The 26,410-nt window shown below is 46.0% G+C and overlaps 2 protein-coding genes across 2 annotated transcripts in view; one reads left to right on the top strand and one right to left on the bottom strand.

Annotated features, from left to right (window-relative positions):
- Window positions 1-45: 45 nt before the first annotated feature.
- On the top strand, window positions 46-20,929 carry Mtpalpha (monolysocardiolipin acyltransferase Mtpalpha). Its single transcript, XM_089552439.1, has 17 exons — window positions 46-154; window positions 543-584; window positions 687-757; window positions 819-952; window positions 2,486-2,624; window positions 3,189-3,308; window positions 3,400-3,502; window positions 4,025-4,147; window positions 4,227-4,345; window positions 5,900-6,066; window positions 8,464-8,634; window positions 9,569-9,791; window positions 11,834-12,043; window positions 13,798-13,993; window positions 14,430-14,541; window positions 16,803-16,893; window positions 20,480-20,929. Exons 1-17 carry the CDS (start codon window positions 97-99, stop codon window positions 20,687-20,689), a joined length of 2,289 nt encoding a protein of 762 aa, XP_089408565.1. The 5' UTR covers window positions 46-96; the 3' UTR covers window positions 20,690-20,929.
- The window catches only part of LOC149335891 (putative ATP-dependent RNA helicase DHX34), a 38,160-nt gene continuing 25,407 nt past the window's right edge, over window positions 13,658-26,410 (bottom strand). The window contains exons 17-18 of the mRNA XM_089552438.1: window positions 25,403-25,558; window positions 13,658-14,016 (exon numbers count right to left, since the gene is read on the bottom strand). Of these exons, the coding sequence (XP_089408564.1) occupies window positions 14,009-14,016; window positions 25,403-25,558 (164 nt within the window). The 3' untranslated portion in view covers window positions 13,658-14,008. The remainder of the gene's footprint in view (window positions 14,017-25,402; window positions 25,559-26,410) is intronic.

The following is a 26,410-nucleotide window of genomic DNA, read 5'->3' as shown; positions in this document are numbered from 1 at the left end:
TGTATCCGAATTAAATAGTAAACACGGCAAACATCGCGTTTTCGCTTCATCCAGCCGGCTGTTGACCATCGAGGAGGCAAGTGCACGGCATCGAGTATGGCTTGTAGGGCGCTGGGACTTTTACGAAATTATCCTCATCTGGTTTCCTCGATCCGTAAGTGTTCAATTACATCTGACATCGCGCTCACTAGGTAGTGAAGAATTCACTGAAAGGCGAACGACAACTTTCTGCACTTTGGTTGTAATCAGGGTCACTCTAAGTAACCCCTATCTTGTGGGCTTGCCCGTGTAGTACTTGTCTCCCTTGTTTGTCGCCGCTGCCTTGCACTAGATCGCTGTGGCATCGGCGATATTGTCGCTGGATTGAAGGAGCAGTGGCTTTCCAAAAAGCCAGTTTCTTTACCCAACCATTGCTACCATCCGTTGGAGTGGTGTCATGTTGCATTTTATTAATCTGAGGCGTTACATCGGGATGTCTACCAAACCTTCTACTGTCGCGAAACTGCGCTCACTTTCTGAATGTACGCGTTTTTTCCACGCAGGAGGGAATTCAGTGAGGACTTTCTCAGTTTCCAGTATGCGTCGTGAGTAGCTTTTTTCCTGCAATGGCGCGAAGAAGAAAAATTTTTGCGTGCTTTGTGTCGGCGTCTCCTGAAACGCGTCTTTCCTTGCCACCTCTTTTTCAGTTCTAAAGCATCTGAAGTACGACGTTAAGGAAGGCGTCGCCGTCATCCGCTTCGACACACCGGGCTCAAAGGTGACTGTCCACGCGCACACGCGGCAGCAGCGTGTGACATAGGAACCTTGCTTGTTCCCAGGTCAATTCACTGAATGCCGAAGTCACGGAAGACGTGAAAGTCGTCCTACAAGACTTCCTCAGCAATGGTGCAGTGTCCAGCGCCGTGCTCATCTCCTCAAAGCCTGGCTGCTTTATTGCCGGCGCCGATATCACGTAAGGCAGTGCTCCGACACGATCGTCAATAAAGATAATTATTATTATCATTACCACCACCACTACTAACAATGACTGCTACATTGAGGACTACATCAATCATGATAGACAGCTTGGTGTTTATACTTGTGCTGTTTATGGGGTAAAAGTAGTGGCTGTAAGTTCACTTTTATGATAGGATGCGACTAGAGCAGTTGTCAGGGTTTTGTCGTTAAATTTACACCTGCATGTACTGCAGCTGTGCCTTTTCCGGTGAAGAGACGGCACTTATACTGCCTTCCTGCTTGCCTAGAGCTTTTGTCACCGTTGCCTACGTTACTATGGTTGTAAAGGCATTTCACAGTGCGGGTTCAAAATTATTATGCCAGAGTTGTCATTGGGACCACATACATTCCCATACACGCGCTGTGTTTTAACAAAGGTGTAAATTTGGGCTACTTGCCAGTGAACAAAACAGTGTAACGAGAGGTGCAATGAGACCTTGCACATATTTGCCCTTTTGTTCCAAACCTGTTTCCTTAAAGCTTGTTTTTGTTTCACAAAAGCACTATGTTGGCCTCCAAGTTGTAAGGTTCATTTCAAACATGCGTAATGATTGAGATGAATTATTTACTTGGTACCTTTTATTGATTGCCCATTTAAATTTATTAACATTTTCGAGGTCTAGTGACTCATGTCAAATGTCATTGCTGAAAATTTCCATACTACGATGCCTTGTGTCACAGCTGTGGAGAAAATGTAGTAGAGCACCGGATTTTTTTTTTTATCATTCGTTTGCTTATCTTCTTTCCAGCTGTACACACACATTGGGTTTTGCTTGCCCTTATTTCATATTATTACTTTTTTGTTTACCGGAAGTACACTCTGTTGCATTCATTCGAGATCATTTTTTTTTTGTTTGAGTTGCCGCTTATTGTTATTATGAACAGGTTGAGGGAGTTCGCTGAACTGTTGTACAGCTGCGCAATGCTAAATTTTGACATTGCTCACTTGATTGATCCCTCGTATGTAGGTCTTTTGCCAGATGCACCGAGGAAACTAATGAAGTTTGCCACACAGGGAGCATTGTGCTTTGACATCTTATCCTTGTCATTGAATTGAATTAGGCAGTTGCTCTTTTGTAAAGTAATTGGTTTTATGTAATAATAACTTTTACATGTATTCATGTAAACTGTTCATTCATTGCCAGTTTTAGCTACCCAGGTGATGGTCTAGGTTTCGCTTTCACAAATTTTTTCGTTCACAATTCTTTTGCTTGTAGAAGCCCGTGTACTGTGCGATGTTAGTGCACGTTAAAGAACCACAGGTGGTCGAAATTTCCGGAGCCCTCCACTACGGCGTCTCTCAAAGCCTTAGTCGCTCTTGGGACGTTAAACCCCATAAACCAAACCAATCTTTTGCTTGTTCTGTGGCTTTCTTCCTTTTTCACTTGGCTTTAAGCCTGCAGTAGCTTGCTGGTTCAGGCTTCCCTACAGAGTTTTCATTTAGTTCTTTTCTTCTTTTAATTGGGAGGATAATTCTGTGTCTCTTCAGGATGCTGGACAAATGCAAGTCAGCAGCCGAAGGCGCTCGTCTCTCACGCGAAGCCCAGGAGTTGGTCCAGAAGCTCGAGGACAGCCCCAAGCCCATAGTAGCCGCCATCATGGGCTCCTGTCTTGGAGGGGGCCTCGAGGTGAAACACTCAACTCCTCTCACCCACACTTTTCCTCACCACAGGGGCATGACTGTCTTGTGAGAGGATGCATCAAATTTTAACGTGTGTTACTAGCTTGAAATGTTGAACTCTGAGCTCTGTGCCTGCCCTGGTTAAGAGTCCATTTCTGACTTGTTAGTCTAAATTAAAAGTTTGCATATATTGACATCTTTGCTCAGGTGAAAGATCTCGGTCATCTAGATTAGTCACAGGTCCTCCAACTTGTAGCACTGCATGAACTTAATGCTTCTTTGTGATGTTTTGTGATGTTACACATCACACTCATGCTTTTGACTGGGAAGTGCATGATAAATTTTGTATTTGCACAGGCTTTGCATTGACATTTACTGTTATGTCAAGGAAAGATTGTCAAAAGAAGGCACATTGTCTCTACCTTGAGAGTCTTACTCTAATGCGAAGTTCGTCTTGTCAAAATGATTTTATGCTTGGCTGTTGGTTGCATTTTTCATTCATATTGTTACATTATCTACTTGTTGCATGTTTTAGTTGGGAACTTTTTCCAACCGTTGTGGAACATTCTAGGTTGCAATGGCCTGCCAGTACCGGATAGCGGTCAAGGACCGTAAAACGGTCCTCGGCCTTCCCGAAGTGATGCTTGGCATCTTACCCGGAGCCGGTGGGACTCAGCGTCTGCCTAGACTTGTGAGCACAATTCCACATTTCGCACACTGTCGTTGATTCCTTATTTCTTCTGCCCTGCCACATCCGTGTTTCTGTGCCCGCTGTTTTGCAGGTGCAACTTCCAGCTGCACTAGACATGATGCTCACAGGCCGGAACATTCGTGCGGACCGCGCCAAGAAGATGGGGCTTGTTGACCAGATGGTCGAGCCTCTGGGTGTGTAGCTGCTGCAACTTGTTTGCCGGGAAGTCTGCACGGGGAGATTGGTTATGCTTGAGAAAAGAACGTGATGAGGTGGAGACTTGCATGCTACTTAACTGCCAATACTGTCTCGGACGAAAGCCTCCAGGACGTGCAGAAAAACGGTCTTTGCACATAGGTGCCATGCTTTTCGGCAAACACCTCATTTTGCCGTCACTCGTTATAGCACACGAGTCCGACTTCCGCCTGCTGAAGCTTGCGGCTAATAAGAGAGTTCCGGACATCAGTTACAGCTTGTGTGTCCTGAAGATTCTGTGTTTGAGTTACAGTTGCCAAAAGTTCTTTCTTTCCGCACCACACAGACTTCACTTTATTACCTTAAAGACACCCATTTACAGGGTATTACATAAGGGGTGGGTACAGATAGAATCAAAGATGTTATTCATTAAATATAAAGACTTAATACTGATTAATAGGTCAAGAGCAACATTTTTTGAATGCAGAAGCTCGTGATGCATTTGACCTCATTTACTGTAGGCCCAGGTGTGAAACCCATAGACGAACGGATGGTCGAGTACCTAGAAGAAGTTGCAATTCAGGCAGCCAAGGGCCTGGCCGACGGATCTCTGAAGCCCAACCGAACGCGCCCTCTAATGGAGCGTAAGTAGAAGTGGGCACTGGGTCTGCACTGCAGCGATACCTGACAGATGTCTTATATCGATTAATTTTCTTGCGACAGGCTTAATGAACAAGGCACTCCAGTACGAACTCGTGCGGAACATGGTGTTTGACAAGGCGAAGGGTCAGGTGATGAAGATGACGCAAGGGCTGTACCCGGCTCCACTGAAAATCCTCGAGGTATTGTTTGTCTTTGGTGTCGCGTCTTGATGTCAGCGATTGTGGTTTTGCAGTGACGGTGTTGAATTGGCGCTCTTTGAAGCTGACGTGACTCCCGAGAGCTCATAGGGTAGTTGACGTAGTTTTTGTAGGCGTGAGATAATTGGTTACAGAAAAACAGGAGAAATATTGATGCATTTTCTCTCTGAGTAAAAAATAGAGACTTTTAGTATAGCGTATGAGCGCTTACGTACGTTATACGCAAGCATTTAGCGGGAGGTTACTGTGGAAGTCGCAGGAGCACTTTTAGTTTACTGTACAACAATCCGAATGCAACGATAGCCAAGGCCGCAGTGGTGCCATCTGGTGTGATGATGTAAAAACATTTTTTGTCATATTTCTAGCGCTTAGCCAAGGCATTGGCCAAGCTTATCCAAGTCGTATCGCGTAGATAGCCGGTTGCATGGTGTCCCCAAATAACTCGCGCTACGAGCACTGCGACGATGTCAGCACCAACACGTGCTACAAGCACTCCAACGGGCCAGCCACGACCGGTCGTGGGCCAGCTGACCACCGAAACGGCTACTTTTGGCAAGGCTATGACTATACCATGGCGTAAACATCCAAATCAGGCCAATCCACAGTCCGCTGTGTTTTGTTAGGGTTAGGAATGGCGGAATGGTTACACATATTCCAAAATAGGGCAAGTTTATCACTCATTCGTTTCTGCTGTCGGCGAGAGGAGGCAAAGCGAATATCACATGTTCCATTTAAGGGCAATGAATATGCCTAAAAACCCAATAACATCGACAATTTCTCTCCGAAGCGGGCGATGTGGGCGCCGCCATGTTGACAACTTTATTTTTCCTGGCGTACACAAGAGCACGCACGTTAGATTCGAAAAATAGCGCACGCATTGCGAACGTACGTAAAACCTCGGTTTAAAATAACGTTTTGCGCATGCGCAGTACGAATGACGCTACTTTATAGCGTTCGCTATGCCTTTGCGTATGTCTATGTACGCTATATACTAAAAGTCTCTAATGACAGGCATGAGCCTGATGGTTTGTGAAGTTTCTGCTCTAACAAAAGTGTGGTGGCACGGAATCATTGCTGATGTTCAAGCACATAGGCAGTCATGCGAATAGGTAGCTTCTTCAAAGGAAGCTTTTGAGAAGGAGAGTCGAGCGCATGGACTTGAAGTTTCTGTAGCACTGTGTGGTCTGATGCGACGTCAAATGCACTCAGAATTCGAGTGATAAAAGTTCTTACTCTTCTGTCGCAACTGGTAGCATTCCGTATCATGAAAAAGCATTTGCTGGGTCTCTGTAGAGCTCATGCAGGACAACGTTTACTCATGGGAAGGGTGTGGATTGTGTCAACCTTGCTCACTGGCAATTGGTTACAAATTCGACTATATTGCTGGTGAAACCCTGCTTTTTTTGTCCAGCTACAAAGAAAAAATAAAGGTAATGAACAGCATAATTGAATTGGAATGAGGACAGCTGAGATCCACTAACCTTGAGGAATTGATTAGGTTAGAATTGGGCAAAAATGTTGCTTTTCTGCACGCAGGTTGTCAAGACTGGTGTCGTGAAGGGCCCCAAGTTTGGCTATGAAGCCGAGCACTCGGGCTTTGGCGAGCTCTGTGTCACGCCCCAGTCGAAGGGGCTCATAGGGCTCTACTTTGGTCAAGTTGCCTGCAAGAAGAACCGGTTTGGGGAGCCACAGAACGAAGTCAAGTGAGTGACTACAATTTGTTGCTGTCAGTGTACGTTATGTTAAATAGCGGACGACATGTTCGCTGTTGAGTGGAACGTTGCATGCCAGATGCTCACTTATGGTTGCCTCATTATTCTTGTATGAGTGACGTACTTGAAGGTTCTGTTGGCAGGGGAGATTTCAATTTGCAGTAAAGACGGGGATTTCGGCATTGCCAAATAGGTTGATCTTTGTGCAAACTGGGTTGTCCGCTGTTTGCATCAATTGCAGAGTACTAGACGTTGCATTTTGGCTAGGCTACGGAATGGTGCAGTAAGGACCACATTTGCACAAGGTAGAAGCAGACGTTGGTGGCGTGTGATCAGGTTCGTGTGCCGTTGTCAGAGTTAATATTACAGCAAAAACAAACAGCCCAAATTCACTAAACATTTCGACTTCCAATTGTATGATTTAGTAGTGCAGTGGTTACTGTGCATCCTAAACTGCTTTTTCCGCATGGAAAACTGCCGTCTTTTGTGAGGTACCTATAGGTCCACAAGTGAACTGGCATTCTTAAATGAAAAATAAGAGGCATTGTTACCGTAGCATTAACTGAACACTGAGTTTGAGGACTTCGGTGTATCGTGCACTTCGTCACAGTCGCGATTTAAAGCAGTGCGCCGCGTGTCACCCCTTAGTTGTGATTTTTTTTTTGACTGTTTTGCTCCTTTTACCTCTTCTTTCTCACCTTTTTTTTTCTGCAAAGCAGTGGCGATGCTGAGTAAGTATAAATAACAATTTATCAACAATAGTTATTCACATTTAGCCATAAATGAATGCTGAAAAGATGTATCAATTTCTAGCTTGTTGTCTATCTCGCAGATTTTTTTCTGTGACTACAGTAGAGCCCCTGTATAGTAATGTTGCTCGTACCAGCGAAAATCTTTACAACATCAGTGTTTTTATAGTATTATATCGGTTGGTAATTATTGGCTATTTACTAAACACAGTGTTGGTTTATAATAGAAGCACATAGAGATACCTTCCGTCCTGCTCTTATTGTTCAATTTTGTTCAAGACTTGTTGAAGTATCGCATTTACACGAATACAGCGCGGCTGCAAATATAATGTGGGTTTGATTTCATACTAAAATCAAAGCTTTGCTTGAACACGGTGTCGTCTTCAGCAGCCTCGTGTCATTTAGGAGGAGGCAATGTAGTCGAGAAACGGGCGATAAAAATGAGCGCAGCAAAACCACCTATGCAGTGCTGCGAACATTCGCTTTTTTCTTCCCTTCCTTACTCGTCACTGCACTTTTACTGTCTCTCATTTCTCAGCGGCCCAAGCCCGCTTCTTTCCGTGTTCACAGCTAGCTTTACATTTTTTTTTTTCCCCATGCGCACCGCGGCTTTGCTGCCCCAAATCGTTTGAAAAGTTGGCTTCTCGTCTCAGCTCATGAGCAAAGTGGTTGAGCCTTCTCAAAGAACGCCTTTTATCATCTTCGGTATCCATTTAACTCTGAACGTTGCCCTCGCAATTACGCCATTACTTATCCGTGGCTGTGAGATGTCCAAGACTGTGCGCGTGCCGCGATGTCATCATTCCGTGTGAAGTACGCCGCCATGAGGAGATGCTGCTTACATAGCCGCTGTGAATTTAAAAAAAATTGTAGTCATCTGGGCAAAGTGAATTGGAACTGCAGTTTCACTTTATTATACCCGAGTTTTTACTATATCGGTGTTCTACTATATTTATACTGCATTAAAAAAGTAAAAGCATGACAGCCTGTGTAGGTTGTGGCAGTGGCGACTAAGTAAAGTACAAAGTATGCTCGTCTTCATTTTCTGCACTGTCTTAAAGGGGCTATTTAAAGTCAGGCCTATAACTGCCAGTGGCGAAGAGCGAGAGCAATACACCTTGCGTCACAAGGAATGAACAATAAGTAGGCTTGATGACTTGGCATCGTGACTCAAGGTGAATTCACATTCACCCTACACATGAGTCGCTAGCCAGGTCAGCTCTATCAGGGATTGTTGCCACCGTGTTAACTTGGCACACTTTGTCAGCTACATGGAAAGTAGGTTTCTTTTTAATATTTTTTTGGACCCGGGCATTCACTGTTGACCGCAAGGTTCAGATCCGGCAATACGGGTTCATGTCTGTAACGATGGTTTGTGTGATTTAGAGAGTGCGTAAATGAATGTGGTTAGCTCTTGTTTACATTTTCTCTTCGGCTCATTCTGTCTTGAGACACAGCAGCACTGGATGTATGCAAAACGCGACAGTTGTGCTTTGTAATAACCGAGTGTCCATAATCACTAGGGTGTTTAGTTACAACCACTGTATCTCTGACATCAGTTGTTTCCTCCAGTTTGTTCGAACTCTTGACCTGATGAGCGAAGCTTTCATGCATGTACTTCTTCTTCCCCCTCGTATAGGAGGGTTGGAATCCTGGGAGCCGGCCTGATGGGAGCGGGTATTGCGCAAGTCTCGGTCGACAAAGGCTGGAGCGTGGTGCTCAAGGACACTGCCGAGAAGGGTCTGTCGCGGGGCGAGCAGCAAGTTCGCAAGGGCCTGGATGAAAACGTCAAGAAGAGGCGCATCTCGGCGTAAGCTTTCCTAATGCTGCACGGGGCATGAATACGAAAGGTACAGCTTGGAGAGCATTGTCATGCATGCGTGCTTGTGCATGCTGCCAAGTTGGAGGGAAAGTACAGGTTATATGAATCGGAACATGCTTTTTTTTTTTACATTGTTGCAGAAAAATGCCAGAAAAATGGTATTGCTTTCATTTTAAAGCAAACAGTCATGCCTAATGCATTAAGCGTTTGGTTAAAGATATTAAATTGCTCTGCGTGAACTAGATTAGCGACGCATAAAGTGTATTCCCAGTTCATTTTGGGCAGTTGGTGTGTATAATGGCTTCATCACTATACTCCGTTTCACACATACCAGGCAACGCTGCCAAAGCTAGTGCGACTGTTCGTGCAGGCTAAGTCCGCGCGCAAAAAATATTTCGCCACACAACCAAAGCAAACACAAGCATATTTCTAACGACAAATCTTGCGTGCCGTGACTGGCACCTCCTGGACTTCTCTTTACCTCGTACCACATTTTCGTCCTGCGACTCTTGTCGAGACTTCGAGAAGCAAAAAGTACACGTGGCAGTATGATACGCAGTTGTTAGGGCGAATTGCTCCTACTCACTCCGGGCCCAAAAAGTAGTTCCCACTCCGTGAAAATTGTGGCCAGAGAGCCCGCACACTGAGCGCCTGACAGCTTGAACCGTGATTTTCAATGCTACCATATCATTTTATACTGCTCTTTATTTTCGTCCAAACACTGATCGGAGTTTTGAAAAGAATAAATGATACGTGGCAGAGTAATATGGTTTCCCGGACGCACTACCTCAGCAACCTCCGCAGCGTTGCCTGCTATGTATGGAATGGAGTATAGGCCTCCGACTCCTGGTACTGTTGGTTAGCACCTGTTGATTTGTACAAGTTGTTAATATGAAGCTTTTATTTTAAAAATTTTTTTCAGTTATGAGCGTGACGTCTACATGTCGGCACTTGAGCCCACGCTCAAGTACGACCACTTCAAGGCTGCCGACATTGTCATCGAGGCTGTCTTCGAGGACCTCAACGTCAAGCACGCAGTGCTGAAGGAGGTGGAGCAGGTTGTTCCGGCGCACTGCGTCTTCGCCTCCAATACGTCCGCACTGCCCATTGGCAAGATCGCCCAGGCCAGCAAACGACCCGAGAAGGCCAGTCGTGCTTCATTTCTTGATTTTTGCAAAAACAGCGATGTTGCATTGTGGCATGCACGTTCGAGCATGATTCTCACAGGCAGGTTTTCTAACTCCATAGCCACATCTATAGCTTTAGCTTTGAATAGCAGTTGATAGAGGCAGAACACTGGCAAATCCCAGTGTGTTTCTAGATCCCGATTCATGTGTAGTCCACTAGAATTGTTTTAGTTGGTTGTGAAAAAAAGAAAGTCTGAATGTTCGAACAATGACATTTGACATTTTCTTTTTTTTATTACTGTAAATTGCATAAGGATCGATTACAACATGGTTTAGCCTTGCCCGCATAGGGTTCAGTGGCATTGTCAACCGGGTGCTAATCCGAAGGTCGTGGGATTGAATCCCAGCCATGGGGGCCACATTTCAATGGCGGTGAAATGAAAAAACCCGCATGTGCTGTGTGATGTTACCACACATTAAACAATCCCTGGCAGTCTTAATTAATCCAAAGCCCTCCCCTACTACGTCTCTTTTAACCCACCGCCACCATGGTGGCTCAGTGGTTATGGCACTCGGCTGCTGACCCAAAATGGCGTAGGTTCGATCCCAGCCGCATGGTCGCATTTCAATGGAGGCGAAATTCTAGAGGCCCGTGCTCAGTGCGATGTCAGTATATGTTAAAGAACCCCAGGTGGTCGAAATTTCCGGAGCTCTTCACTACGGCGTCCCTCATAGCCTGAGTCGCTTTGGGACGTTAAAACCCCGTAAAACCTGAAACCTAACTTATCTTTTAATCAACATATCGCTGTGGGATGTTAGTGCATGCGAGATACTGTGGTTTCAACTCTGCATTTTTCGCCTGCTCGTGTTTATAATTTCTAGTTTTAGGAACAGCCTTATGCTGATGTTCTAGCATGCCCTTGACTATACAGGGTGTCCCAGCTAAATGTAACCAACCTTGTAAAAAAGAGGATGATCCCTAGCCCAGTGAGACCAACTCAGGGTTGTTGACAGCCGCATGTCCTAGTCTGCGGTAATTTTTTTATTATGCAAAAGTAATTAATTAGCAGAGACTAATTAGCTAACTTTTTAATTATTGCCTTCAGGAGGAAAGTGTCAATGCAGCAGTTGTAGATCCCACAGAATAATAACCTGTTGCCGTGTTTGCAACCAAGTATACCACTGATACACCTTCGTTTACTTGCCTTAAAAGAAAGCCTGCGAAATACAAAAAGAACCACGTGATAGGGAAGCAGTTTCAGCGCTCCTAAACGACTGGTCAAGAAACGACATCCACTTATGTTTGCAACGCTGTCCAGAACAGGGTTCGGCATTTTGAGGTGGTGGCGAGATATGCGCCAGGAACTGCTTATGCGTCATGGAAAGTTAGTGGGCGCTGCTTTTCAAGGAAGTGAAGCGCGGCTCGCATGGAGCGCTTTTTCAAGCGAAACCTCGCCTCGAGTGATAGGCATGTGGCCGTGCCGCCGAACTTGCACCGTCACGCGCTGAAGAAGCGGTCGCCCTAGCGCCCATGCGAGAGTTGCTGGCGTATATCTCGCAACCATCGCAAAACGCCGAACCCCGTTCGGGACAGCGTTGCAGAGATAAACGAATGTCGTTGCTTGACCGGTCGTCTGGGAGTGCTGAAACTGCTTCCCTATCACGTGATTCTTTTTGTATCTCGCACGCTTTCTTTTAAGGCAAATAAAAGAAGCTGTATCAGTGGTACTTGGTTGCAAACATGGCAACCGGTTATTATTCTGTGGGATCTACAACTGCTGCATTGACACTTTCTTCCTGAAGGCAATAACTAAAAAGTTAGCTAATTAGTCTCTGCTAATTAATTACTTTTGCATAATAAAAAAAAATACTGCAGACTAGGACACATGACTGGCAACAACCCTCAGTTGGTCTCACTGGGCTAGGAAACTTCGTCTTTTTAAAAACCTTGGTTACATTTAGCTGGGACACCCTGTATATTGATAGGCTATAGAAAAGGATGGAAATGTGGTTGGAATAGGTACTCTTCCAGAATCTTCTACAACTAGTGTCCTGTGCAGGTGGTGGGGATGCACTACTTCTCGCCCGTCGACAAGATGCAGCTCCTGGAGGTCATCACCCACGACAAGACGTCCCCGGACACTGCGGCAACCGCCGTCGCTGTCGGCCTCAAGCAGGGCAAGGTGGTCATCACCGTCAAGGATGCGCCGGGCTTCTACACGACACGCATCCTTGCAGCAATGTTGGCCGAAGCCATCAGGCTGCTGCAGGTGGGGGTGACATGTTGCACGAGCAGCTTGTGCCTTCTGTTGCAAGAATTGCAGATGTGGAGAATAAGCACGAGCCAACTGCCGCTTTTTATAATTAGTGCCCTGCCCAGACGTGCTATTCATCATCGACAAGGGCCCTTACTTTTTATGGCGAGTCAAGAACAAAGAATTTGCAATATTCCGCTGGAAACATCAAATAATGCTTCAGAATGCACTTCATGTTATGTTCGAAACCAGGGTGCGATTGTAGTGCGATTTCTTTTTTCAAGCTTTTCAAAGTAGCTAATGCCAACTTCGCTGCCAGGCTTGCCAGCCTCTATGAAAAGCAAGCTTTCCAGTGACCTTGAGACAAAGCATGCGGTGAGCAAGTGGAAAGGAGAGAAGACACTGAAAAAGTTGAGTATGTTAAGGAAAGACGGGCAAATAGACGCAGAACTGGACGTCTCGAACCGTTAGATTGATAAAAAAAATTTTCGGTCGAAAAACATTCTCCGCAGTACGGCTGGCATCTGTTTCAGTCCGAAACGTCAAACTTGTGGACTCCACTCGGAGTCCGAAGTGTCTGCCGTGAAATGTCCATGTGTGTGGCATGTGCGGCGTGACGGTTCCTCAGCAAATTCCACGCTATTCAAGTCTGGAAAATCACTCCGCTGGTACTATATCATTTCAAAACTGCACCAAAATGCTCCGAACTCGGTGCTTGTGAATTGGGCAGCATGTATGTGCTAGCTATCGAGGCAGTCATAACCTTAAAGGGGCCCAGAAACACAATCTTAGTTAACTGTTTTGCCTGTTGATTGCATACAGTGAGTTATAATGGGGCTATTAGCGTCGGTAATGCCGCATACATTCCGTTTTTTAATATTTTAATGTCCTCCCAAAAACAACTTCATGGCTCTCTGATGGGGTCGCCACACAGTGGCGGGTTTTTAGCAGCGGATATGACATCACCTGGCGCGAGCTTGATGACCGGACAAACAGTAAATATACTGCAAATTGTGCGAATAAATAGAGACACGTTTTGTCACCTGTCTGCGTTTTATATTAGATCAGCAAAAACAACTTGCTTGGCTTAGATAAAAGCCCTGCAAAGCAAGTAAAATAAAAATACACCACCAGGGGCGCTCTGGCATGGAAACAACGCTGCCAGTCTCAGCAAGAACGAGTTACAGGGAGCAGGCAACCATGGAGTGCAAACTTCCGCGACGTGCTCTGGCGGGCTGTTTTGATTGGTTGCGCCAGGTGCCGTCATTGGGAGAGCGAAGTAGGAGTGGGAAGCCCCGCCAAAATCGAGTTGAGGGCAGCGTTTTGTTTGCTTGTATTTTGAAATTTCTCCACTGAATAACTCCCGTTCCTGTGCATCGATTCCTGTAATTCTTTTTAAGTCAGCATCTCTGTGACATAAAGAACCCACCTGAAGTATAGCCGGTACTCCCCCAGGCAGTGTTTCGCAGCCCCTTTAACATGTTCACTGCATCATGGATCACCGGCACGTCACATCACTTATCCATTCTGTGCGGCCTGGAATACTGGCTCACAGAAAGAATGTGAAGGCAGGTTTTCATTATCATGACTCCAAAAGCAGAGTGCGCTGTTGTAGTAAAAATCTCCGAGTAAATGTTTCACAGCATTTTTATTAAACGCATATGATTGCCTTAATCACTGTCTGTCACGTCTCAATAAATTAACAACCGGTGAAACTCATTGCAGCTTCTCTGTCACACTCTCTTCACCATGCCTTGGAATGAACGCAGGAAGGGGTCACTGTCAAGGAGCTCGACACTCTGACCAAAAAGTTTGGCTTCCCCGTTGGTGCGGCCACGCTAGTCGATGAGGTGGGCATTGACGTGGCCGAGCACATAGCCGAGTTCCTGGGCAAGGAGTTCGGCACCAGGTTCCAGGGTGGCAACCCACAGATCCTCAAGGACATGGTTGCCGCTGGATTTTTGGGTGAGTGCAGCTTCTTTATCCATCTAGACAGGAGGAGGACACGAGAAATGAGAACAGCTTACGGGGTCTCTTAAACGTCTTCCTAAAATGCTTATGCCAAGACAGCAACTGGCTTTTTTCTTTTTTTTTCCAATTTTGTGTGCACCCTTACAGTTTGGTTGAATGTGAGCTTGCCTCAGCAGAGCTTACATTTTAAGGAACAAAAACCTTTTTGGCTACCATGAATAGGTCTTACTTGTCACAGTTAGTTTTACCTCCGTTGCTCGACTAGAAATGCAGTTTGCCTAAAATGCTGGTGGAACAGTCCCTTGAACCTAAATCTGATTAGTTTGGGTTGCAAAAAATCACAGGCCTGATCAGGTCTTGCAGTAGAACTCCTTACTACTGTCTCGCACATTTCCTCGTGCTAAGACCTTTGTCTCGACTGTTTTTGCAGGCCGCAAGTCTGGCAAAGGGTGCTTTATCTACAAGCCCGGCGTTAAGGAGCGGCCCATCAATGCGGAGGCAGAAAACCTGCTCAAGAAATACAGCCTGCCCAAGAAACTCGAGTGAGGACAACTTCCCGCATTTGCACGCATGTGTACGGTGGAACCTCACTGATACGTTGCTGGCTCATGTGCTCATAATTGTGAGCAATGCTAATGCCCCACTGAGTTGAACTGTTTACTTCTGGTTAATATGTTCTTGTAAAGTAAGCCTTCTTTGTAATCTTGTTCTCAGTTTTGCTGTATTCTCTTCGTACGATGCATTTAGTGACTGACCGTAAGTGCCGATGTACAAATGGCCCAGGCCGAGCCTGGCAACAGTGCAGTGGCGTGAAGCTTTCAAAAAGGATGACAACATGCGAGTGGGGCCAAGCCTAGGGACATGCTATGCAAAGTGCAAAAGCACAGTGGAAGTCAAGTCCTAAGTGCAGTGGGGTGAAGCACCCAAAAAATGCTAGTGGTCGCAATAAACAGGCCGTGGCTCCCTTTCCGTCCTCGAGTTGGATATGCTGCAAAGTTTCTTGCGCATTAAGAACCACGCAAACGAGAATGGGAGTCTGCAAACACCAAGAAAGCTCTTCATATCCTGAGCCTGAACATATTGTTACGTGCTTAGCACGCACGGGGGTTTATTCACAGAGGGGATCGGTCGGAGCAGGATGGAAGCAGGCAGCCTACCAGCGTCCCTCAGCCCTTTTTCTTCCTTTCTCCCTGCCGGTCAGTCCATCTTCTGCTTCTTCCGTCGAGATTCTGTGGAAGCACGTGACATTTCCCTCCTCGCAGACGGAGCCCGTCGGGCGAGTTACGTAGACCGTCTGGGATGGAATCGCTTGAGACGGGCTACATGCACCACCTGAGACTGGCGTGACCGTCGACCACTAGCAGTTAGTCGTGATATAACGTAATTAACGTCACTTATGCACTCCAACACAACAAACGGTCCAGTGTAGTGGGACAGCAGTTTCTGACACAGACCACGCTTGCGTAGAGGGGTCCACAACCACACAATGTCACCAGGAACATAAGAAACTTCTTGGTGTTGGCCGTCGTAGCGGTTCTTGGAACGCTCTTGAGAAGATAAAATTCGAACACGGGCAAGCTGGCGAGCTTCTTCAGCTCTGCAGAGTGTGGTCGCAAGAGAAGGTTCGTCGTGGATGAAAAATGGTAGAATGGTGTCAAGGCCGCAGCGAGGTGAGCGAGCATAGAGCAGGTAAAAGGGGCTGTAGCCTGTTGTCTCATGTTGCGCTGTGTTGTATGCATGAGTAATGAACGGGAGGACGCCATCCCAGTCCTTATGATCTGCAGCGACGTACATAGCGAGCATGGTGGTGAGCGTCCGATTAGTGCGTTCTACCACCCCGTTCGTTTGGGGATGATATGGCGTGGAGTGGCGAAAACTGCAGCTGCTGAGGCGGAGAAGTTCTTCAACAACGTCCGCTGTAAATTGGCGTCCACGGTCGCTAATGAGAACTGCAGGAGGGCCGTGCCGAAGAATGACGAATCGAAGTAAGAAGTTAGATACTTCAGACGCAGTAGCAGCTGGTATCGCGGCTGTCTCACAATAACGGGTTAAGTGGTCTACGCACACAAGAATCCATCGATTTCCTTTCGAGGACCGTGGGAAAGGTCCAAGGAGGTCAATGCCAACTTGCTCAAACGGGGCTGTTGGAGGTGTGATTGGCCGCAGTTTGCCCGGTGGACTTGAAGTCGGCAGCTTAAAGCGCTGGCATTGCACACAGCTGGCTACATAGTGCTGGATGGTTGAACGCATGTTAGGCCAGTAAAATCGTTGTTGCGTGCGGTGGAGTGTGCGTGTCACTCCCAAGTGCCCAGACGTGGCGTCGTCGTGCATCATTTGAAGAACTGTGATGCGTAGGTTTTCGGGTACGACAAGAAGCATGCGTGCTCCTCCAGAAGCGAAATTCTTCTTATAAAGCAAACCGTCGCGAATGCAAAAAGTATTCTTTACAGAATCTTGAGCGGCATCAAACAAAGAGGTTAATGTTTGGTCTTTGCGTTGCTCAGTTCGGAAAACTTCAAGATCGGGGAAGGCTTGTGAAAGTGACGCCAAGTATTCATCAAAGTTGTCTGCGTCGTCATCAGTCGTTTGAAGCGGCAATCGGGACAGACAATCGGCATCTGAGTGTTTACGGCCGCTTTTATGCACCACAGTGAAATTAAATTCTTGTAGGCGCAATATCAACAAGGCTTTACTGTATCCACAAGGCTTTACTGTATCCATCTTTGTGCTGCATCGCTTTTTTTGTCGCCGATGTGCGCTTTGACGCTGGTGGCTCAGGAGTCTGCCCGATTCTCTGCTGCAGCAACACGGAAGAGGAGCTCCAGTTCCGGCTAGCCAGCAGATTCGTCAACGAGGCTGTTCTCTGCCTGCAAGAAGGTGTCCTTGCAAACCCGGTGAGACACAGCTTCTTACTCCGCAGGCAATAGCATGGTGCAGTATGCATTTCAGCACTCAATGTTGCCTGCCCGTACTCTGTGCATGTGGAAGCATGGGCGAAGAAACAATGTCAGCATATATAGTCGATGAAAATATGAGAAACAGGTTGTAAAAAAAAAAAAAAGTGTCCGTTAGGCAGTACAGTGAATGCTCGTTAATTAGTACTTTAAGGGGGGACACTGGTCTCTGAGACCAGAAAATGACCAAAAAAATCGATTTTCAAAAAATGGCATTTGTGGAATCTACAGCTATTATTTTCAAACTGTACCAATTGTTTCCTTCACGAAATCAGCATTTTGACCGTAATATTAAATTCAGATCATCGTGTGGGCTGAATTTATGCAGGAACAGAAAATTTAATGGCATGAAAATTTTGGACCTCTGGCTGTCTTAGTATGTCGATATCTCAACATCTAGGACAGATAGAGATGCAATACTCTTCGCTTAAAGGAAGCTGACGGCATAGTGTGTGCAATAATCGAAGCAGATTTGTTCAATTGCACTTCAAAAATTTATAACTTTGCAAAGTTTATCGGTGCTTTACATTCACACTTTGAATATTGATATTCCAGGCTTTGTAAAATTACTAATGAGCTTAAAATGGAAAAATGATTTTGATTACTGCACTCTGTACTCATCATACTATGTAACCATGGATTAAAGATGATTTTTTATTGAGCAGTTTTTTTTTTGCACCGAGGTACTAATGAATGACTAAGTAAAATTAGTTATCTTGGGAACCGAGTAATTTATGAGGAAGGTAATTTCATTGTTGAAATCAGTATAAAAAACTGAGCAAGGTGGTACAGTTTCATTAGGATTGGACAAAAAATAAGGAAAATAGGTCTAAGACCAGTGTCCCCCCTTAAGGGACTGGAAAAAATTTCCGAATTATCGAATGACCCTGAAAAAGCTAAAAGGAACTGCTTGCATCGCAATAAATTTATTTCTTGAAAGACTGCAGTGGTTGCTTGTTGTTGAGACCAGAAAGGCATGGCCATAATGGATATTTCTAGCAGTGGAGGTCCACCGCTCAAACTGTGAACGGCTCGTGACAAGAAATGGGGGGGGGGGGGGGATAGAAAAGACTAGCGACACACTAATCAGCACCCGGCTTGCACCTGGGCTTGGTTGGCTGGCTGATGTGGGCTGGTGCAAAGCTTACAAAAGCGAAATTGAAACTATGTGGTGTGGCTGTTCTTGGAGATGGCGCTGTCCGTTCATCGTAAGTCAGGTTTAAGTAGGGCCATTCGGATGGGCGCTTGGCGCACCAGTCTTACCTGGACACGGCCTGCTTTTGGAAGCCTGTTCGAATTAAACTGTGCAAGACCTGTAGTTTCCGAATCAGTAAGCTTACGACGACGTAGACTTACATGGTCGTTCACCGGGACCGCGCCAGGAGTTAGAATTAATAAGCTTTTACTGCAAGAGAGTTTTCCAATTCTTAAAGGGACAGTGAGGAGAGCTCTATTAATATTTTTTTAAAAGCAAAATCCGATAGTTCGGCATTTCATGGCTTTGTTGCCACTTGGCCGGCAGCGAAAGATGCATTTATTTCTAAGAAATTTGGATTCGAAGTTGAAAAAGTTTTTCCCGCCGCTCTGATTCAAACTTGGGATTCTCTTATGACGACACAGGACTATGTGACGTGAAACATGACGTGCACATGATGTAACTCAGACTCCGTGATTTCTGACGGCCAGCAGTGTGGCCTAGCAGCAGCCGAAAAGAAAGCTACCGCCGGCCGCACATTGAAGGCATCTATTGGCTATTGCGGCCGTCGCTACCGTCGCTTCGTTTACGTTTGCACCGGCGTTTTGCCAGCGTTACGATGGATCCCGCTCTCGAAGTCGTCAACGAAGTTCTCCCAAATAGACACCTTTAGCATACCGTGTACCTTGTTACCGTTAGCGGAATACCGGGAGCCCGCCTACCGCCAGTGAGCAGGCGCTGATTGGTCCCGATGCTGCAGGCGCGTAGCTGACGGGGGTCATCTGGGCGCCATCTGGCGACGTCAAGGAGATTTGCGCAAGCATTGGCTGCGCCTCAGTGATTCGTGGCTTCTCGTGTCCTAGTGTTGCTAAGACCATTGGTTCTAGCAATACTGTTTTGTCCTATGACGTCATCACGCTTGTACTTGCGAGTTTGGCCTGTGGCGGCGATGCCTGTATTTTGGTCCTTGCTCTTTTCTACGTTGCAAGAGCGTTGTTGTCAGTATGAGTGGCGTTTTTGTAATCAGGAGCTGGTATTCTGTCGATACAAGCCAACTTCAATTTCTGCTCAGTGTCCCTTTAAGTTGGCTTCTCCACAGTGCATTTTTGCCCAACTAATGGCGGATCACTCAGTTTCCCAAGCAGGAAATACTATGTGCAGTTGGTGCATTTTCTGACGTAAGAAATGCCAACCTGGCAGCAACGAAACCTCCGTGCCGGGATGACGGAATCAGCTGTAACGATGCGGGGACAGTGGCAGTACTGATTCCCATTTGCTGCCTTGCTATGACTGACGTTCACCGTCAACAGCTATAGTATACCTGTACTGTGGACACCCTGCTTGGTTTTGTTTTCTAGCTCTGGGATGAGGACTTTGGTTGCATTTTTCAGGAAAAATTAAACATGCTGTGTGGAACACGTTCTTGAATAATGTAATTTGGCATACAGCGCGCTTTTGTGATGGAAAGGGCACAGCAGCCAAGTAGGTAGGCGCACACGATGTTCGCCCCCAAAAGATGACCAAATTTCCAATTTGTTTTAAACATGATTAGTGTAAAAAATCTGAGCCATATTACCACTAAGACAGTTGTTAAAACAAGTGTTTCCCTAATTGCTTCAGGAATAAGCTTACCCTGATCTTAGGAATGCATTGCTGTCAGCTGCTTGCTTTGTGGTCGTTTTGCTCCATGCTTGTGTGTGTTTCTCGGCTGTACATGTATCTGTAATACGTTTTTCTCAATATTTTTCAGGCCTTTAATGGCTCATACTGTCGTCTGTTAACAGAGAGTGTCACACGCATTTGACTGGTGAACTAAAAAAGATAGGAGAAAACCAATGGTTGCTTCAGATAGAGGAGGAAAAAATGAGCCTAGAAGCCAAGTTTGATGACTGTAGATTAATTAGTTAATTAATTATAGCCAAAAATGTAGAAATTGCGTCGAAATAGCGCGGACGTTGATACTATAGCCACGGGAACGGTGGGACGTCATGTTCACCGGAAGTCGTTACAGCATGGTGAAAATTGTCACAGAATGGTCGGAAAAACGTCGGATTTATGTCAAATTAGATGGAAAATATGTAATTAAGGGTAATTAGCACTTAAGATCCCCCAAAGATGTATAATTTGGGTATAGATATAGCCACGGGAACGGTGTGACGTCACATCCACCGGAAGTCGTCACGGCACAGTGTCCTCGGCTTTCGCCTCTCAACACTTTAGTTGCCAAAGTGTCCGCGCAATTTTTTTTCTTAGCAATCAACCTTGTTGCAGTTGCGTGGTGAACATTGCCGGCACGCATCCAACAAGTGTCCCCTTTTTCAACCTGTGCAGGTCGAAGGTGACATAGGCGCCGTGTTCGGTCTCGGCTTCCCGCCGTTCTTGGGCGGCCCATTCCACTTCATCGACACGTACGGCGCGGACAAGCTTGTTCAGTGGATGGACAAGTTCACACAGACCTTCGGACCTGAATTTGAGCCCTGCCAGCTTCTGAGGGACCACGCTAACGACACTGCCAAGAAGTTCCACGCTAGGAACAAGTAGATCCGACACTATAGCACTACCTCCTCCTGTCGTCATCAAACAACTTAGCTTCCGATCGTGTATTCAATTATTTTTAGGGGACTGCAGACTGGATGTAAATATTGCCTGAAGGAGAGACAGGGGACGTCTTTTTATATTGACGTCTCGAGTTGAGAGTGTATTTTTGGAAATTACCGTTTCCTTTCATGCTATGTGCTTTTTTATACACAGGCGTGCAGCCAATAAAAATGTTGACAGATCTCTCCTGCGTGCTCATTTTCGCAGTGAGAGCTTCACAAGTATTTTGAGCAAACCGTGCAGAGAGATTTTCTCCCTGTTGACTGCCCTCAAAAGTTACAACTGTTCCTTGCTGAGCTAATTTCTCAAAGTGCTGCTCTGTGTGACATTCAGAATGCACACCATTCTAACATCAGTTACAGGCCATCACTTTTTGCAGTGGCAGAAAGCACAATGGGAAGGTGGGTGTGTGATACGGAAAGATCACAGCTTTAGCGCTGCGCTAGAACAATGCCTGCACTAATCTAGCCAATAAATTAGCTCAGTTTGTTAGATCTTAACTTCGCACAACGGATGGACAGCTGGGCTATGATGCTGTGTGTCCTGCCCTGCTTCGACTAACCTTTCACAGCAGCGGCGTCTTTAAATGAAGTGAGAAACAGAGTTTTAGTATAGACATACGCAAAGGCATAGCGAACGGTATAATAAAGTGCCATTCGTACTGTGCATATGCTAAACGCTATTTCAAACCAAGGTTTTGCGTACGCTCACGTTACATACGATATTTTTCGAATTTAGTGTGCCTGCTCTTGCGTACGCCAGGAAAAATAGCGTTGTTAACATGGCGATGCCCACGTCGCCCGCTTTGGAGAGAAATTGTCAATGTTTTGGGGTTTTTAGGCATATTCACTGCCCCTAAATGGGACATGTGATATTCGCTTTGCCTCCTCTCACCGACAGCAGAAACGAATGAGTGATAAACTTGCCCTCTTTTGGATTCTGTGCAACGATTCCGTCGTTCCTAAGCCTAACAAACCACCGCCAACTGTGGATTGGCTTGATTTGGATTTTTACGCCAAGGTAGTCATAGCCTTCCCAAAAGTAGCTGTTTCGGCGGTCAGCTGGCCCACGACCAATCATGGCTGGCCTGTCGCAGTGCTCGTAGCACGACTCATTTGGGGATGCCATGCAACCGGCTATCTACGTGATACAACATGGATAAGCTTGGCCAATGCCTTGGCTAAGCGCCAAAAATATGACACAAAATGTTTTTACATTATAACACCAGATGGCACCACTGCAGCTTTGGTTATCGTCGTGTTCGGGTTGTTGTACAGTAAACTAAAAGTGCTCTTGCGATTTCCACAGTAACCTCCCATTAAATGCTTGCGTATAATGTACATAAGTGCTCATACGCTATACCAAAAGTCTCTGAACAAAAAAAGAACCTGCAGAACGTCTTAGCATTTTAAACAACACACATGCAGAAGCATGCGCATCCTGTCTGCACATTTTTCCTCTCCGACATAATCTGAAATCTAACCACCGCTGTTCCAGCCAATAAGAGTTTCAGTAGTGGGATCAATTCAATGCAGCCTGCAATGCAGAAATTCAATGCGAGCCGTGAACAGTGTTGCCACTGAGCAGCTGAGGAGTCAAAACTAGTCATTTTCATTTTGGCACCTATCTGTCATCATTGCCAAAGAATGCAACAAAAAGCCCAATAACTATGACTACTACCAGTCTATAATCACATGCAATATAGTATGGTGCCACGGCGCAAATAGTAGTTGATGTTAATTTTCTGCAGAAGACCACTGAGATCTTTGAACGCTTGAAAAGTGTTGCCATGAAGCCGTAACCAAAAACTTCAAATTCAGTATTGCCATAAGTAACGTAAGCTTCAACTTGTTCCTGCATTGTGCTTTCATCAAGGCAATCTGTGATGAAACGCACACCGACTCCTCGTTTGAAATCTGAAGTGACGGGATCTTATGGCGTCTTCTGCAATGTCATGCAGCACCTACGGCACGCCCCTCAAAGTATTAAACTTCTCGCCTACCAATCACTCATACGACCAAAGCTTGAGTACGCATCTGCTATCTGGAGCCCGCAACAAGCATATCTCATCGGTTCACTAGAATCTGTCCAAAATCGTGCCACGAGGTTCATTCATTCTGCCTATTTGTACGACATCAGTGTATCGTCACTTAAACGACAATCAGGTTCATCAACTCTTGCCCATCGTCGTCGCATTGCTTCTCTTAGTCTGTTCCATAAGTTTTTTTACAGTTCCCTCGGCCAACCACCCTACATCACACCGCCAGCTCACATATCTCATTGCACCGCCCACCCACTGCAAGTTTCATGCCAACGCGCGCCCGCACCGTCACTTTTTCTGCATCCTTTTTTCTTCGCACTGCAAAAGACTGGAATGGCCTTCCCCACGACGTTGATGCCATCACCTGCCAATCAAGTTTTGTTAACAATTTAAATATGCACTTCATAAATATCGTGTAGGCAATCGTATTTCAATCTATATTTGTACTCCCACCCCTTATGTAATACCCCCAAAGTGGGGTCTTTAAGGTAATAAAGTGAAGTGCAGTGAAGTGTCTTCGTAAGCAGCAGCTCCATGCCACAAACTTCAAGCGGTCATGAATCAACCAGTCTCTTATTTTAGTTTGCATATACAAACTGCAGGTGGGAAGCAGGTTGTGTGGTCCAAAGTGTTTTGAATTATATATTTGCGTATGCTGGCCTTCAGACTCCAGCAAGGATGAGGAACTTAAAAAAGATGACGCGGAATTTTTACCATTCCTGCCCAGCTTTTAGAGCTTCCTACTGTTTTCGACTGCGTAGTATTCAACCAGCGAAGCAGCATTTAAGCAGCAGACAGGCACAGTGGGAGTTGAATTGCCATTTGCCTCCAGAACAGAAAATCATGCAAGTGCTATTACTTGTGGAAACGCGTCCTGAATCGTTATGCTTTAAGTTTTGAACATGCGCCTATTGTGTTGAGTCTACCAGCACATGGCACACTCCATACTGAACTGTAGTCTTTGTGCAGCCTGCAAACGCATAGATACGATCATTTGAAATACACTTTGCATGCAATGTCAAATAATTTTATAAATTTTGACCAGCCATGTGTCGAATGGAGACAACAAAGTAGCTCTCCTGGCTAATACGATAGCCGAGACGGCTGCGTTTTGTACTCTTATACAGATTACAAAGGTCAACATTTATGTTATATACTTTAGTGCGTTTTTGTAAGTGGCGAAAGAATTACTCACATAAAGAGCTAAACAAAAGTCTAAAAGTTGTCAAAAGGTCACCAACGCATATTTTTAGTCTCCGGAGAGCCTGGGCAGTAGCCAATACAGCACAGAATCAGCACCAACGGCAACACTGGCCATGAGGGTGTTGGCAGGAGTGCGCAAATGAAGTTACATAGCACATTTCTAAGTTTCATAGCATGACACCAGATGGTGCTACCTTGCCCACTGCAAAGCACGTTATGCTTGGACTTACTCTCTGTGACTTTGAAGAGCCTGTAGTCTTCAAGCACAAAATAAATTTTTATGGGCTAGGTTTGACTGGTTTAGTCCGAACATGATTATATCAGGCTATGGAGCAAAGGAAACCACGTGCCAGTGGTCGAGCAAGTAAATGACACATCAACCATTAACTACCAAAAACAGCCTCATCCATCAGCTCATCAGGCTAACGTGGCTGACTGACTGCACATTGAAGGTCTTTGTTTCATCCACATTGAAATTAGAAGGTATGCCTTAAGGAGTAGAGCTCTCACTCGAAAACAAATTTTCCTCCCCATTTCATGCTTGGCTTAACTGCCGGTTTTATGCAATGCATTGCAATTTGTTTTCAAGTGAGAGCTCTACTCCTTAAGGCATACCTTCTAATTTCAATGTGGATGAAACAAAGACCTTCAATGCATCACAAGGTTGAACTTAACTGCGTGGTGGTATAGCCCAAGCTATGGTAGCATGACAACGTGAACATATTGCTACGGACGCTGGGAGGACGACGAAGTGGTTTTGTTAAGAAGACGACGCTGAGCGAGATCACCCCGCTACATCCGCCATCCCCGGCCACTGCTCCCCGCACCGACATCGTCCATGTGTCCCGCCTCAAGCCTTACAACTCGCCGTCTAGCTGGCCTGTGTAGTGCGCACCGGGACGGTGCTTTTGCCGCGAGGGGGGTCATGCTACGGACGCTGGGAGGACGACGAAGTGGTTTTGTTAAGAAGACGATGCTGAGGTGTGAGCTTGTGTGCTGTGAGACTACTCCAAGCCGTCGGTCCCTTGCGTAGCAGATTACCTCTGCTGTTTCTATTGCTGCTTCTAGCCGCCACGTATCAATATGACTATGACCATTGGCTGCCTGACCTTGACCCTTATGAGGCAGTGGACACCACATCGACAATGACCTTCAATGCCTCACAAGGTCACACTGAACTTTACTGCATAGTGGTATGGCTCAAGCTATGATAGTAGGACCACATGATCGTATGACTATGACCACTGGGCACCTGACCTTGACATTTGATTTGAGACAGAAGAGACCATGCTTAAAAGTGCTTTTGCTCGTGTAACTAGGTTCAAGCCATGTTGAACACCAGCCATTTTTCCTCTCCTATTTGTGAGCTAAGTGTGAACAGAATTCCCCGTTGCAAAAGGTCAGTTCCTTGCCTTGCGAGGTCGACTGGTGCGTCCTCTTGTGCTGGAAGATCTCTGGGAGCGTCAGGCGCAGCTCCCTGTTGCAGTCCCTGCAGAAGTAGGCCTTCTTCAAGGGATCATGCGGCCGTTCCGTCTCTTCTTCCGGCTGGGGGCTTGCTCCTCCGGCATCTGAAAAGGTGGCCAACATGTGGTGGGCTAGGATGTTCTCCAAAATTGACTGCATTACTAATAGTTTACGACTAATCATCAACAGCCTTCGGAGTACACTCAGTTACAGCATGTCAGATTCTTGGTATGAATATAAACATTTCATCACCATCATCAGCCTGTCTATGCCCACTGCAGGACAAAGGCCTTTCCTATATCTCTCCAATTAACCCTGTCCTATGCAGCCCAGATCATGAGAGTGAAATAACTAGAAGAATAAGAATGGGGTGGAGCGCATTTGGCAGGTTCTCTCAGATCATGAATGGCAGTTTACCAATATCTCTCAAGAGAAAAGTATACAACAAGTGTATCTCGCCGGTACTCACCTACGGGGCAGAAACATGGAGGCCAACGAAAAAGGTTCAGCTTAAGTTAAGGATAGTGCAGCGAGCTATGGAAAGAAAAAATGATAGGTGTAACGTTAAGAGATCGGAAGCGGGCGGAGTGGGCGAGGGAACGAACGCGGGTTAATGACATCCTGGTCAAAATCAAGAGGAAGAAATAGGCTTGGACACGGCATGTAATGCGAAGGCCAGATAACCACTCGTCCTTAAGAATAACGGGGCGGATTCCGAGAGAAGGCAAGGGTAGCAGGGGCAAAGTTAGATGGGCAGATGAGATTAAGAAGTCTGCGGGAATACGGTGGCCGCAACTGGCAAAGGACAGGGTTAATTGGAAATACATGGGAGAGGCCTTTGCCCTGCAGTGGGCATAGCCAGGCTGATGATGACGATGATGCAGCCCAGCCCACCTTACCCTCGCAAGCCCTTTAGTCTCATCTGCCCACCCAATCTTCTACCACCCCCTGCTATG

This window comes from Amblyomma mixtum, chromosome 7, assembly GCF_055824585.1.
Source record: "Amblyomma mixtum isolate Tamu chromosome 7, ASM5582458v1, whole genome shotgun sequence".
Taxonomy (NCBI): Eukaryota; Metazoa; Arthropoda; class Arachnida; order Ixodida; family Ixodidae; genus Amblyomma; species Amblyomma mixtum.
The sequence above is the reverse complement of the archived record's forward strand: the minus strand, read 5'-3'. Positions and strand labels throughout refer to the sequence as shown.

Coding starts and splice junctions, on each gene's coding strand:
- Mtpalpha (XM_089552439.1), top strand. CDS start 97: ATGGCTTGTAGGGCGCTGGGACTTTTACGAAATTATCCTCATCTGGTT. Junction 3,309..3,399: donor CTCAGCGTCTGCCTAGACTT/GTGAGCACAATT, acceptor GCTGTTTTGCAG/GTGCAACTTCCAGCTGCACT. Junction 16,894..20,479: donor AAGGTGTCCTTGCAAACCCG/GTGAGACACAGC, acceptor CAACCTGTGCAG/GTCGAAGGTGACATAGGCGC.